Source organism: Rhamphochromis sp. 'chilingali', assembly GCF_963969265.1.
Source record: "Rhamphochromis sp. 'chilingali' genome assembly, chromosome: 8".
Taxonomy (NCBI): domain Eukaryota; kingdom Metazoa; phylum Chordata; class Actinopteri; order Cichliformes; family Cichlidae; genus Rhamphochromis; species Rhamphochromis sp. 'chilingali'.
The window spans coordinates 41,433,574-41,447,390 of record NC_137935.1 but is presented as its reverse complement, the minus strand read 5'-3'; the positions used below and the strand labels follow the sequence as shown (position 1 = coordinate 41,447,390).

General features: G+C 39.6%; 1 protein-coding gene and 1 long non-coding RNA gene across 3 annotated transcripts; one reads left to right on the top strand and one right to left on the bottom strand.

Annotated features, from left to right (window-relative positions):
* Window positions 1-900: 900 nt before the first annotated feature.
* Window positions 901-8,566, top strand: LOC308400581 (E3 SUMO-protein ligase ZBED1-like). 2 transcript variants are annotated; one of them, XM_080888366.1, is made up of 7 exons: window positions 901-986; window positions 1,961-2,131; window positions 5,171-5,300; window positions 5,527-5,613; window positions 7,018-7,170; window positions 7,347-7,599; window positions 7,766-8,566. In XM_080888366.1, exons 5-7 carry the CDS (start codon window positions 7,037-7,039, stop codon window positions 8,180-8,182), a joined length of 804 nt encoding a protein of 267 aa, XP_080744492.1. In that variant the 5' UTR covers window positions 901-986; window positions 1,961-2,131; window positions 5,171-5,300; window positions 5,527-5,613; window positions 7,018-7,036; the 3' UTR covers window positions 8,183-8,566. The 2 variants fall into 2 exon arrangements, with proteins under 2 accessions (XP_080744492.1, XP_080744493.1); XM_080888367.1 differs by lacking the exon at window positions 5,527-5,613.
* Window positions 8,567-10,769: 2,203 nt separating this feature from the next.
* On the bottom strand, window positions 10,770-13,444 carry LOC308401411. Its single transcript, XR_013972565.1, has 4 exons — window positions 13,215-13,444; window positions 12,674-12,752; window positions 12,200-12,295; window positions 10,770-11,436 (listed from the first exon to the last, which is right to left on the bottom strand). It is a non-coding gene; the product is annotated as an uncharacterized lncRNA (long non-coding RNA).
* Window positions 13,445-13,817: the final 373 nt, after the last annotated feature.

Sequence of the window (13,817 nt, the reverse complement as noted above, 5' to 3'; positions counted from 1 at the left end):
TAAAAACAAGTGCTTCCTCAATGAAAATATGTTTTCAGTTCTTTTCAGTTTTTGATTTTGGAAATGTGTATTTCAGCAGGGAAAAATCAGAATTGAAATAAAGTGGTGCAAAGCACATGAATTATATTTTGTGTGTGTGTGTGTGTGTGTGTGTGTGTGTGTGTGTGTGTGTGTGTGTGTGTCCATCCATCCATCCATCCAATTTTTTTGGAACCCTCCAGTCTCTTACAGTATGTTACTGTTAACTGAAATTACAGTAAATTACGACCTGTTAAAAGAGTAAATGACCGCCTGTTGGGACACGGTGTCCTCTAGCAGAGATGAATATTTTTGGTACTGATGATGCGTACCAACGGTAAGTTACTGGTTAATATATTGCAGTTTATTACCTTGCAGCGGGCTTACAGTGACATACCGTGAATAAACGGTAGTATACCAATTTATTAATCACAGTATGATGTTACTTTGTTGACGTAATTTACGACATAACGACATAACGGTATCTCACTGACATAACTGTCGCCAGTGAGATACCGTAAAAAAGGCTACGGTGCGTTACCATAATTTGTCCAAGAGTATTATACCACACCAGCAAAAAACGGTATCATCCTGCAGAAAGGTAAGCTACCGTAACACGGCGTCACGGTATGACGCTGGCAGCAGTGACGCCAGTATGTTACCGTAAAGTGGCGATGAAAAGTCTAACAGTGCAGATTCACGGAGTAATCAGAAAAGTTTAGCATGAATCTGGACATTAGATTTAAGATTTAAGCTTATCAGATATCACTTGTTAGAAGCTTCTTACCGTTTGAAGAAATCTCTTCTCAATCTGCTGTCCTCTTCTGCTTGCATCTTTTTTTTCATCTAACACTGACGTTATTTTTTCTCCGTGAAAAACACAGCAACTCATCTTATCCCGGGGTGCCAGGAAGTCGAGCTGCGGATCTCAGCAGAAAACTTTTCAAACTGATTCCAGGTTGATCCAGGTATACATTTGAAACAGGTTCTCCTCGGTGACGTGACAGTCGGAACGCATCTGCGTAACCATGGTTACAGGGGGACGCTTTGGAGCTCTGCTGCTCAGCAGCAAAATATTTCAGATCAATATGTAAATACTAGACAATTCTAAAACCAAGTAAAATAAATATGCTGCATATGTGTATAGTGCGTTCATGTGTGTGTGTGTGTGCGCTGCGTGGTGACGTAGGCGCGTGCATGTGTGCCCCGGTCACAGCTCCTTTCAGCATGGCCGGAGGTAAGTCACTGCCACTTTGCTCTCAGCTAATTAAAGTTTGTTCAGATCCCAAGCTGCAATGTGAATACAGCCAAACCGCCGCGTTTTTGTTTGTCATTAAGAGACTCATTCGGGATAAGTTTTGTGGAGGGCGGAGTTCACTAATATACGCTTATGAGTTTTAGCCGAGAACGCAGCTAAAATGCTAGCATGCTAAGTTAGCCTGATTGCTAGCGGCTACTCGCGGCAGTCTCTTTTTTTAACAGCATGCACTCTTTTTTCCTTCGTCAGGAGAGGTGTACTGGCAGTCGCGTGACACACACAGATCAGACACATATTTCTGTGTTGCAGGTATGGAGATGTTCTTATGTTTTGGAGATGCAGTCTTTCATTCATTGTTTTTACAAGTACAGTGTTGTATTGCCTGTTAGATGGCGGTTATTAATATAATTGTACTGAAGTATAATGTTTGAACTATAAGTACCAGAATATTGGGTCCTGGTTATTGAATTGTATTTATCTGACTGTTTATTTGTTTTTGAATTATTTTGTTTATTGTTCTTATAAGTTGTTTTTGATGTTTTTTCAGTGACATATTATTTAGTTTGTGCTTTTTGTTTTTGAGAGCTTAAGTTAATGTTTTAAAACAATTTGTTGTATTTGATTCATTATATTATTGTAGTGTTAATGAAGCTGCAGACACAGCTCCTTTCAGCATGGCCGGAGGAGAGGTGTACTGGCAGTCGCGTGACACACACAGATCAGACACATATTTCTGTGTTGCAGATGTGCAGTAAAGAGCCAAAGACCCAGTACTGTCTCCTGCCTCTTACTTTCACGCCAGAACACAACGCAAGAACAACAGGCGTAACACATGAACGGGTTACACATACTGAGGTGAGTTGTTGAGGATATGTCGAGCTGTTGATAAGCACGGCTGTTTTTGTGCTCGTATATACTGTTAGCCTGTTTTGCTGCCGTTAGTGAAGCTGTTTTCAACTGGATGTAACATTGTTGAACTCTGATGATTAATGAATAAACTCTCGATGTGACGACGTGAGCATGTAATTGTAACTAGAGCTGGGCGATAGAACGATAACGATATGTATCGCGATATAACTTTTACTCGATAGAGAAATTAAGCTATCGCGATAGACCTCGCCGCTCTTGTCCTCAAAAAAAAAAAAAAAGGTCAGCCAATCCAAACTAAGTAGCGCAGAGCCGAACCAATCACAGCCGCAGCGTCACGTCGCGTGACTTGTTACGTACAGCACAAGTGCCAAGCCGCACGTTTGTTTGGGAAGCAGCCAGCGGGTAATGGAGCCAGCGCGTAATGGAGGAAATGAGTGTGCCGACTAGAAAAATCAACCGAGCGTGACCGAAGAGAAAACAGACGATGGTTCCAATGCCGGAGAGATTGTCGAACGGAAGAGCCATAGAAGTTCCGTAGTGTGAAGGTATTTCGGCTATTTCAAGTCTGACAAAAAACAGAGTAGCTGCACTGTAAATTGTGCCGAAAGCAAGTCTGGAAATACAATAAACTGGTGCATGTGTCACACTGTGCGCCACGTTATTGTTTCGGTGAAATGAATTTCTACAATACTGTTAATTCTACTCTCTGCAGTGTTTAAATGCTTACATATACACACAGTTACTGTCCCTCCACACATACGACTCGGTTCTGCTTCTATGCCCCAGCTTTGTTTACTTTTTCCCACCGAGGCTTCTAGACTTCTGATTGGCCAACATTTCTGCACGGTTAGGAATCTAGCGCCACCTGCTGCTTTGGCATGTTCATAGCAGCGTTTTCCTTCATTTCTGCCTTTATGTGTGGACGGGATTATTTTTAAAACGAAAACGGAAAATCTCAGTTTTCAAAAATACCCGTGTACGTGTGGACGTAGCCTCAGTCTCTGACTGGAAGCGCTAATTCGTCATTCGGCTTTTGTCAGACTAAAGTAACTGTTAAAACTGTTTGAAAAGCTCAGCTATACAACAAGGAGGGATTGAGAATTTCCTTTTAGTTCTCAGTTTATTTGATATTGACAAAAGTTAGTCAGTTTTGTCTGTTCTTCTGTAAAACAAACTAAGATTTATTTTTAGAATTAATATTTTGTTTCTAAGTGGAATTGACAATTTAGTCTGTTTTGTTTGTTCTATTTTGAAACTTAAACGCTTTAGCGGCTGCCTTTTGTGTAGTTTGCAATATTTGCCTTTATTTATCTGAAAAAGTCTCATGTTCCTTAAGTACATCTACCCTGTTGAACTTATTATGGGAAATAAATATTTAAATAAAAACAAGCTGCTGATTATTTCACATTTTACTTGTGAGCAACGGCACATTTAAATCTTACAAATATAGTTATTTGGCTGATATCGTGATAGATATCGCCTGAAATGAAAAAAACATATCGTGATATGAAAAAATCTCATATCGCCCAGCTCTAATTGTAACCCTGTGTTCATTTAGTCGTTTGATACCGTTTAATATCCAGTACATCTATTGGGTGTTTTATAACATGCCCTGGAATCATTTTAAGTTTTACAATGCCGGTGATTTACGACTCTTTCGCGACAGTCAACTGTGGCGTAAACTCTGGCGGGTCTCAGAGCTAGCTTATGTGAGCCAGCAGTGACATCTATACATGCAGTAGCCTTAAAATACTGATTATTTATTCTCCTGCTAGGTAAGAATTAGTGTTATATACGTTTATTGTCACATTGTGCGCCATGTTATTGTTTCGGTGAAATGAATTTCTACAATGGCGGACTTAGACAAAATAGTGTTACTGTTAATTCTACTCTCTGCAGTGTTTAAATGCTTACATATACACACACAGTTACTGTCCCGCCACACGTAGGACTCAGTTCTGCTTCTATGCCCCATCTTTGTTTACTCTTTCCCACCCAACAAGTGCATAAATAAGATGTTAAAAACGTCATCATCATATCAAACATGATCGATTTGGGGGGAGTTTGTTTGGCACATGCTGACTGCATTCTAATTATAACCAGAAGAGGAGGCGAGAGCAGAGAACGAGAGTGCAGCAGTTTGGTGAAAGGAACAGGTGAAGAAGAGGTGAGCATCCAAGAGATGAGCAAGAGGACAGTTTCAAAGCAGACATTATGGCACAATAAAAGCTGTAAGAGCAGAGATTCATTCATATCTTTACTATTTTTCTTTAGCTTCTACTCCCGCTGCTTACAATAAATCCGAGATAAAGAACAAACAAGAACAACTCACATGGCATTGATTGTTTAGTTCAGTGTCACTCTGTGATTGTTTGACATTTCATATAAATGTGACTCTAAAATCTAGCCAATAATATTAAAAAGCTGCTGTTACTGAGTCAAACTTGAAGGATTATGATAAACTTCAGTTCTTACTGAATCTGTAACATTGCTTTTTAAAAAATTGTTAAATGACTTTTGTGTCACTGTGCACAGTGAAAAGCTCACTTGATGTAGTGGTGAGGCCATGTTCACCACTAGATGGAGACAACCTGGCACAGGTATTTTCTATACACTAAATTTCACACTGAAAAGCCTTGGTGGGAATTGTTGTTTCATAGAAAGTAAAGGAAAACATGTCTTGAGGTCTTTTTCCAGTGTTTTCAAAATTGTGTTTTTCACATACACATCAAAACTTCACACAGACAAACACACACACAAAACAACAAAATATGTCAAATTAGGGAGGGCAGAGAGCGCAGCCTTTACATTGTTTTATTGTAGAGTGACAGGAACTGCCTATGAGCTTCTAATCAAGCAGAAGTGTTGACGGAAAATCTATCAAACGAAATACATTGATGAAAATCAAAGAAGAGAAATATTTATGTGATGTTCCATTTTCCTGAGAGCTGATTGGCTGTGACGACTCCTTCAAGTACTACATGCTACTTTGTCCTGCTAGTTAAGCCTGCTGTCTGTTCTCAGGCCTCCTCCTGTTTCACTGCCATATATCCACCACCAGAGGGCTCCACTGACCTGCCTGCTGACATCAGAGCACACCCCTGTGTCATGTGACCTGGCAGGAGTAGCAAAGCTGGACTCAGACCTGGCCCAGGCAAGTTCAAAGGCAGCTGTGGTAGAGAGTATATGGGCTCAAATTGTGGTCATAAATATTTTGTACTTGTAAATCAGGATTTGTGTGTGTATGGGATCAGAACGATGCCACCTTGAAATGAAACCGAAAAAAATATTGAAACTGAAAAAAATATTGAAACTGAAATAAATGTACAACGCGGCTGCGGTCACGGACAAACTTGCATGTGTCTGTTCGGGAATGGCAGATGCTGAGAGGTCCAGCGTTTACATTACCGGCTATTTCAAAGTGACTACCAGACAGGAGGACCTGAGGCCCCACCGTATTATTTTCGGTAAGTTAAATGTGTGTGTAAGCTAATCCTTAACTTAGGTCCTTAGGTGAGCACTCGGCTGTCGGGGAAACTTGTTTTATAAAGTTCGTTTAGCTAACCCGTGCAGGTGAATGAATTTACCCTGACTAAAGAAATCAAGAGAAACGCACCGGGCTGCTCAGTGACTAACCACGGTTACTGTACTTTTATTATGAGTATAATTAGGGGTGTCAAATTATCGCGTTAATTGCGATTAATTAATTACAATGCTATTTAGCGCGTTATGTTTTTTAATCTCGTTAATCTAATTTTTAATCTCTTGACGTCATTGATTTTGTATGAGAGTTGCTATGTTATAAAATCCGTTTTTATGTGCTGGGCTCCTTGTGCTTGACTTGTTGGGGGTGGAGTCACGTCGTGAGGTCAAGGTGAGAAGTGGTGATTAGCTTACAGTGTGGATATGGAGGCGCATCTGAGAGTTGTTGGCCCAATGAACGGGAAATTTGTATTTCATAAACGCCCCGACGGCACCATTGACAAAGGTAAAGTGGTCTGCCTAGAGTGTAAGAAGGAGTTTGCTTACCACCGAAGCAGCTCAAGTTTGGCCTATCACCTCAACGCAAAGCACCCAGCCGCGAGTGCAGCAACAGCTAGCAGTGAAGACGTTAGCAATATAGCAAGCCAGAGCAAAGCTTTTCGCCAAACAAAACTAGAGAATACCCCTCGTATGAGCAAGTCTGCGACCGACAGGCTGACTAATGTTATTGCCAAGTGGATAGCGATGAACTGTAGGCCGATAAATATAGTAGAGGACGAAGGATTGACAGAGGTTTTGCAAATTGCGTCCAATGACCCGTCATACAAGCCGCCGTGCAGGACTACAGTAACGACCAAAATCAGCAAAATGTACGACGGCGAAAAGAAAAACAAACTTGAGATTTTGGCGGAGGATTCTCCCAACTGTGTTGCTATAACCGGAGATCACTGGACCTCAGCTGGCAACCACAGCTATGTTGGGGTGACTGGACACTTTATTGATAGTGAGTGGAACCTCAACTCATTTGCACTGACCGTCATGAGAACAGAAACCAGGCACTTTGCTGATAAATGCACCGAACAGTTCCTCAAGGTAGCAAATGACTGGGGTATTGAAAACAAGATATCCACCATTGGCACAGACAGCGCAGCAAACATGCTGGCTGCTATGAGAGCACTTCCATATGAGCACATCGCCTGCAATGCTCACATTCTCCAGAGGACCATCACGGTATGTCTCGATAGCAGTGGTTTTGTCGGTGTACTGGCAAAGTGCCGCAAGATTGTTGGTCATTTTAAACAAAGCCCTGCGAGTACCACAGAACTTAACCAACAACAAGTAGCACTCAGAAAGAAGAGCGATCAACTTATACAGGATGTACCCACCAGGTGGAACTCGACTCTCGCAATGGTCTCACGCCTCCTATGTAACCGAGAGGCTGTCCAGGCTACGTTGGACCAACAGAACCACAGGTTGGTCTTGCCAACCGAAGCTGAGTGGGCGAAACTGCAGAGGCTGGAGCTCCTGCTTGAACCATGCAAGTAAGTTCAAATAAACACCTTCCCATTTTAATTATATAAACTACTGTTACATGTGTAAAATCAAAATTAATGAACATAACAAGGAACTTTTAAGGACAATTAAATTGGAAATCAGTTACACTTTGATTTAAATGAATCCAGCTAGGTTTATTTAGCAAACCTCTCCACCTCTGCAGGTATGTGACAGAGCTGCTGGGTGGTGAGGCCTACGTCTCTTGCTCTGTAGTGCTGCCTGCTTTTCGCCATCTGTACCGTGTCATGGACATTACTGATGATGATCCTGCCTACGTGGTGAAGTTCAAGAATGCCTTCCAGAAGGATCTGGCAGCACGACGAGCTAATGGCAACGAGATATGGTTCAAGGTGGCCACAGCATTGGATCCACAGTTTAAGGATTTGAAATGTCTTCCAAGAGAAAAGAGGGAACAGGTAGGACAATAAGGTTAAGCTGGACTAATGAGTCCAATTCATTATCAAATCAAACTTTTATTTATTATATGGAACACAAAGTTCTTTACAAGATTAAATAAAAAAAAAAAAAAAGCACTTAGTTTTAATCACAATCATTCATTCATTCATTCATTCATTCATTCAGGTGTGGACCATTCTGGAGAATATGCTCCAGGCAGCAGAGCCCAGAAGAGCAGATAGTCTCCAGCCCTCCACAGAGGATGATGGACCAGCTCAGAAGAAGAGGAGGAGCGAACTCCTTCTGGGGTCTGACTCTGACTCAGAAGATGGAATTGAGTCTGGAGAGCTGCAGCGCTACAGAGCAGAACCCAGCATCAGTATTGATGACTGTCCCCTGCAGTGGTGGTATGCTCACTCAGGAGTCTATGAAAAGCTGTCAGTCCTAGCACAAAAGTACCTGGCCTCCCCAGCTACCTCTGTACCCTGTGAGAGACTCTTTAGCCTTGCAGGCCACATAGTGCAAAAGAAAAGGGCAGCCTTGCTTCCAGAAAATGTTACCAGGCTGGTGTGTCTTAGCGACTGGCTGAGGAAGAAGAAATGAGACACATGTGGTCAGCATAGCTGCTGTGTCATTTGTAGCCTACTAGAATAGATTGCTTGATGTTCAGCACTTTTTTTTGTGATGGAAGAATACTTTGATGTGCTAACTTGCAGCACTGCAATGTCAGTTTTATTTTTCATTATCTGAAGCAGAGGAATTTCAGTGCTGTATTGCTCAGAAAAGAGCAACTCTGATGTGCTAACTTGCAGCACTTAATTTATTTGATTTTATTTGTATTTATTTTTCCACTTATTTTACAAAAGAATACAACAGTATGTAAATGGTTGCATCTGTTTAACGTTTGTTAAACAATAAATGACTTTATAAAGTCACTTTCTTTGTTATATCAGTCTTTTGGTCTGCCACAATAAGTTGAGGGCTTTCCTCAGCTATTTTTAGGTGAGATTGAAAAAGAGATTAATTAGATCAATTAATTAAAAATCATAATTAATTAATCTCTATTTTTTTTAATCTCTTGACAGCACTAAGTATAATACTGTAAGAGCAACAGGCTGGACTCTGCTTCTGCTCCTGTGCAGAGCTGATTATTAACTAGAAAAATTTGCATTTCCTGCGAAAATGCTGTGTGGATGCCTTAACGCTGAAAATGTCTGCAGAAAAAAGCTGAAAAAGTTGGAAAAAAATGTTGCCCTGAGCAGGATTCGAACCTGGCCCTTCTTGTCTCAAAGCAGCTACTCATCTCACTCTGCCAAACTGATTCTCACAAAGAAGAGGTGGAGAGACTGACAATTGTGCTGAAATGAGCAGAAGCGGCTGAGAATTGTGCTGATAAGAGGTGAAAAGGCTCAAAACTTTGCAGAAAAGAGGTGAATCAGCAGAATTTCTGCTGAAAAGAGTTGAATGAGCAGAATTCTGCTGAAAAGAGGTTTTTGCTGAAAGAGCTGGAATTTGTGTTGAAAATGGGTGAAGAAGCTAAAAATTGAAAAGAGTTAAAGTTCAACTGTGAACTGAAAATATTGTTGCCACAAGCGGGATTTGAACCCGGGCCTCCCACTCCGAGAACGGCTGCTCATCTCACTGAGCTAAAACACAGCTCAACCCGGCATGCAAAATCAGTGACCACATTGATTTCAATGGTCAAAAGTCATAACACACATTAAAAAATTCTGCTATTTCTGCTAAAGTTTAAACATAGTATTTCTGCTAAAACTTAGTATTTATACTAAATAATATTTTTTTCCTACCAAATCATAGCATTTGTGCTGAAACACAGAAAATTCTGCCAAATCATAGTATTTGAGCCAAATCATACAATTTGTGCTAAAACATTATTTATGATTTAGCAGAAACACTGGGATTGGTAGAAATACTATGATTTACATGAAATACTTTGACTTAGCAGAAGTACTACAATCTAGCAAAAAAGTACTACAGCATAGCAGAAATTCTATCATTGAGCAGAATTACTAGGATTTAGAAGAAATACTAAGATTTAGCACAAATACTATGTTTTAGCACAAACACTGATGTGGCTCAAGAACCTTTATCGTGCAGTTATACTATGCTTTGGCACAAATACTATGATTTGGAAGAAATATTATGTTTTGGCTCAAATACTATGATTTACCAGTAATACTATGTTTTGGTACAAATACTATAATTGAGTACAAGTACTATAAGATTACAGAAATACTATGATTTAGCAGAAATGCAATGTTTTTGCAGAAACACTGTAATTTCACTTAAATAGTATGAAATACCAGTAATACTATGATTTGGCAGAAATACTACTTTTTAGCACAAATACTATTGTACAGAATGGTGTACGTCAGTTTAATGCTGGGTGGTGCTGCAATAGTAACTATCCTCGGTCAGAAGGAGAGGCTGACATCCAGGGATTAGATTACCACAGGTGGAGTTTATTGGCGGTCAGATGGATGGTACAGGGAGGTATGGCATACAGTAGGAGGATGTGGAGAGGTGATATGGTGTGGTTTCTATGATTACAGTTTTTCTCGATTGCTTAAACACTATAACCAGGCCTCTAAACTAAAATTCCAAAACCGTAACGCTATTGTTCAAAAAGCTCACCCATTTCCCTGAACTATAAACACTATTCCCTGCTTTGACACATGACTCAAATTTGGTGAACTGTTACTGCAAAACTCTACACACAAATCCCTACATTTTACAGTGCTTACACCACACTGTAAACCCGAACAAGTTGACTGAACTTAAAACTTTTGTGGAAACTGATTACCTCAAAAGATTTAAGTACAAAAACTCATATCTTCTAAGTATGGGGTACTCAAAATTTGTATTTGTTGTTAACCTAAAAATTTTAAATTATATTTTATATTTTATTAATTGAGCTTTACTCAAAGACTGTATACTTTAATTTCAATATTTTTGTGTTTCTTGTAGTTTATTATTTTGATGCAACACAATGCAATTATATTACAACCTAAACTCAAATTATCTGATTATTAATTAAAAGATATGTTGTGAGTGTAGACTACTAAAAAAAAAAAAAGTACGGAAATTCAGTTACTTTACATTTTGTTTATTTAACATTTTTTCATGAAAATTTAAAAACATCACAAATATTTTTATAAAACAACTAACATGGACATCGGCACCATAAAGTGAGCATTATAAATTCTGTGTAGAACATTTATCTTTTTATAAACTCACAAAGGACGACATCAGTCCTAATTGCATCTTTCTCAAAATACACAAAAATGCAAAACAAAAAGTCAAATACTAATCACTTTTTTTTTAAATAGAAATGAAAAACAATTTTTTAAAATGGGTACAAAGACGATCAGCTTCCAAATAACCAGATAAGGCAGTCAAGTATAGGAAAATTAGGTAAACTGATGGAGTTAAATCCACCCAAAGCCTGTAGTAAACTTAAAGTGCTTAAAGTGCTTCAAACAAAGTGCTCAGTAACAGAGTGCGTGTCCTAACAAACATTGCCTTATATTCCTTAAGAGCATGTAGGCAGGGGTTTCAGGGGTTTGCCGTCATCAAGCCCCATGAAGATATTTTGGACTAAGGCAAATGTGTGAACCAGCTTCCTGGGGTAGTCTAAATGCAGAGCATAGATCAAGCCAAACAATAAAGCAAATGCATTTGCAAATCTGGGAATATCACGCATCACCTAGTCGCCTTTCACCAAAACAGCCATGCTTGAGGAAGTAAAATGGACTGGACTGGGAAGCGCCGTCGGTAACCACTGGGAGAAGGGCAACTGGAGTGTCAATGAGGGTCGACTCATCCAATGCGTCCGCCTGGAATAGACACAGTATCAATGGTAAATGGCCTGTATTTGTATAGCGCTTTACACATTCAGTCATCCAGACATTCACACACATTCACACACTGGTGATGGCAGCTACATTGTAGCCACAGCCACCCTGGGGCGCACTGACAGAGGCGAGGCTGCCGGACACTGGCACCAGCAGGCCCTCTGACCACCACCAGTAGGCAACGGGTGAAGTGTCTTGCCCAAGGACACAACAACCGAGACTGTCGGAGCCAGGGCTCGAACCGGCAACCTTCTGATTACAAGGCGAACTCCCAACTCTTGAGCCACGATCGCCCCAATTAAATAAGTAAGGTTGGTTTGAGAGAATGTGACAAGCATGACCTGTAATCTAGCAAAACATTCAGCAGTGTAGTGGGTTACTTTGTAACGAGTTAGGGTACTCTACTTTTTTTGAAAAATGTACATTAACGTGTTAGCTTCTTGCATTACATAATTTGTATTTTTATTATTTTTCTAAAAAAAAAAAGTAATTTTTTATTTCATGACTTTATCTCAAAAAGAAACTAAATCTTGACTTCAGCCTGGTTTTTGGGCCACCTGCAGCATAGCCATAGTGCTGTGATACGCCTGTGCCCTGCTCCTGACCTGTGTGTGTGTGGGTTTTCTACAGAGAGGGTATTTTGTTTGTACAATTTGGTAGCTGCTAGGGTATTAAATTGTATTTAAAAAAATCCATAGCATTTTATCTTACTGGCAGAATTTAAGTAATGCAAAAATACACTTACATTACATGTCTAAAAGAATTCTGGGTCCTCCTCCCGCAGGTATACAGGAAGGGCACGAAGTACTGCAGTGCGTTTCACGTTGATATCAGGCGCCTCCTAAAAAGGGAAAAGAAAAGTTCATTTAACGCAAAGTTTTCAGGTGTCATTCTTTGGGGAGAATACATGTTTATGAAACTGCATGACATCAGACTCTACTAAATTTTGGAGACTTTTCTTTTAAGATACAACCTTTCTGTCTCTTGTGACAGAGAGTATGTTTCTTAATCATTTGACAAAAACCCTACACAGTATTTTAATATAGTGTTCTCCAGATCAGAGCTGTGATCTATATAGAACATGGGGTTCAAAGCAAGGAAAAATTGTGTGTTTATCAGTGAAACTTTTAATTTGTGTTAATTTTATCATTATCAATATATGAAATCTTCACCTTAAGGGACTTAATGAATGGTTTCTTCAATAGATCTTTCAACTCACCTGTGTTTACTGTCTCCACCTGAAATTAATTGCAGTCTGAATTTTTTTTTCTTCTGTCTTTTTGTCTTTGGCCTTCAGCCTTGGAAGAAAAAATAAAAATATTGAAAACCTTATCAGCACACTAAATATACAACACCTTGCTATATTTCAATTGTTTTAGATAGAAGTTGCCACTGCTAGCTAAGTCACTTTTGAATGATGCTAATGAGAAGAAAAAAAAAAAACCTGCCGAACAATGAGGCTGCTGTTGTAAAAACGCCAACTTTCTTGCGTTGGCAAGGGGTCGTTAAAATATCACTAAGACCCTTTCTTTATGTGTGATTCTTCGTAAAACTGTGTTTTAATCGGTTAAAACTGTAAAACTGACGACATAATCTATGTTTGAAAAAGAGCGCGAACAACCGCGAACAACTATTCACCACCTGGGTCTGTGCTTTTTAACACAACAGCGCATTCGAAAACAAGTTATTGGCTGCAACATATTAATATACTTGCTTTTTTACGGAAAAAATAAACATAACGAAGGTTCCGTTTTACTTACAAGTTTCTCCAAATGTGTTCTCCAGTCGCTCGAGAAGGGCAGCCATATTGAACAGAATTTTCTGTCAACGTCGTTCAGGTTAGAGAGAAGACGTCATGACGTCATGACGTCCACATGCGGAGCTCGGAAAAAAACATTTACTCAAAAATCATAATTAAGAAAGCAGTATTTACTCTTAACTTCTAAGCCATGTACAATTATAACTGTTTGAATCGTTAACCGAACAGAAAAGTTTTAAGTTGTTTCAACTTTGTGAGGAATTTTAATTGTTATATCCACAAACTTTATAAGTCAGGTAGACTGTTGGGGTTTACAGTGCATGTAGTCATTTAGAAAGCACTAGCATGCAATAATGTTAACTTAAGTCAGCATAGCTTGAGCTCAATTAGCACACAATTAACCAGGTGGAAACACTAGGAGTCAAAATTTAGCACACACCAATCAGAACCTGCGATGGATAGATAAAAGGGCCAAAGTCAGCTCATTCAGGTTTGAAACAATGGATCCAAAGAGATGCAAAGGAAGAGGACGTGGTGGAGAAAGAGGACATGGTGAAAGAGGAGGACGTGGTGGAAGAGGAGGAGGAGGTGGTCTAGGACAACA

What these genes read in the sequence shown, in the direction of transcription:
- LOC308400581 (XM_080888367.1), top strand. Translation starts at nt 7,037, where the DNA reads ATGGTCTCACGCCTCCTATGTAACCGAGAGGCTGTCCAGGCTACGTTG. An exon ending in CTCCTGCTTGAACCATGCAA is followed by an intron (nt 7,171 to 7,346) that starts GTAAGTTCAAAT and finishes CCACCTCTGCAG; the next exon opens with GTATGTGACAGAGCTGCTGG. An exon ending in CAAGAGAAAAGAGGGAACAG is followed by an intron (nt 7,600 to 7,765) that starts GTAGGACAATAA and finishes TCATTCATTCAG; the next exon opens with GTGTGGACCATTCTGGAGAA.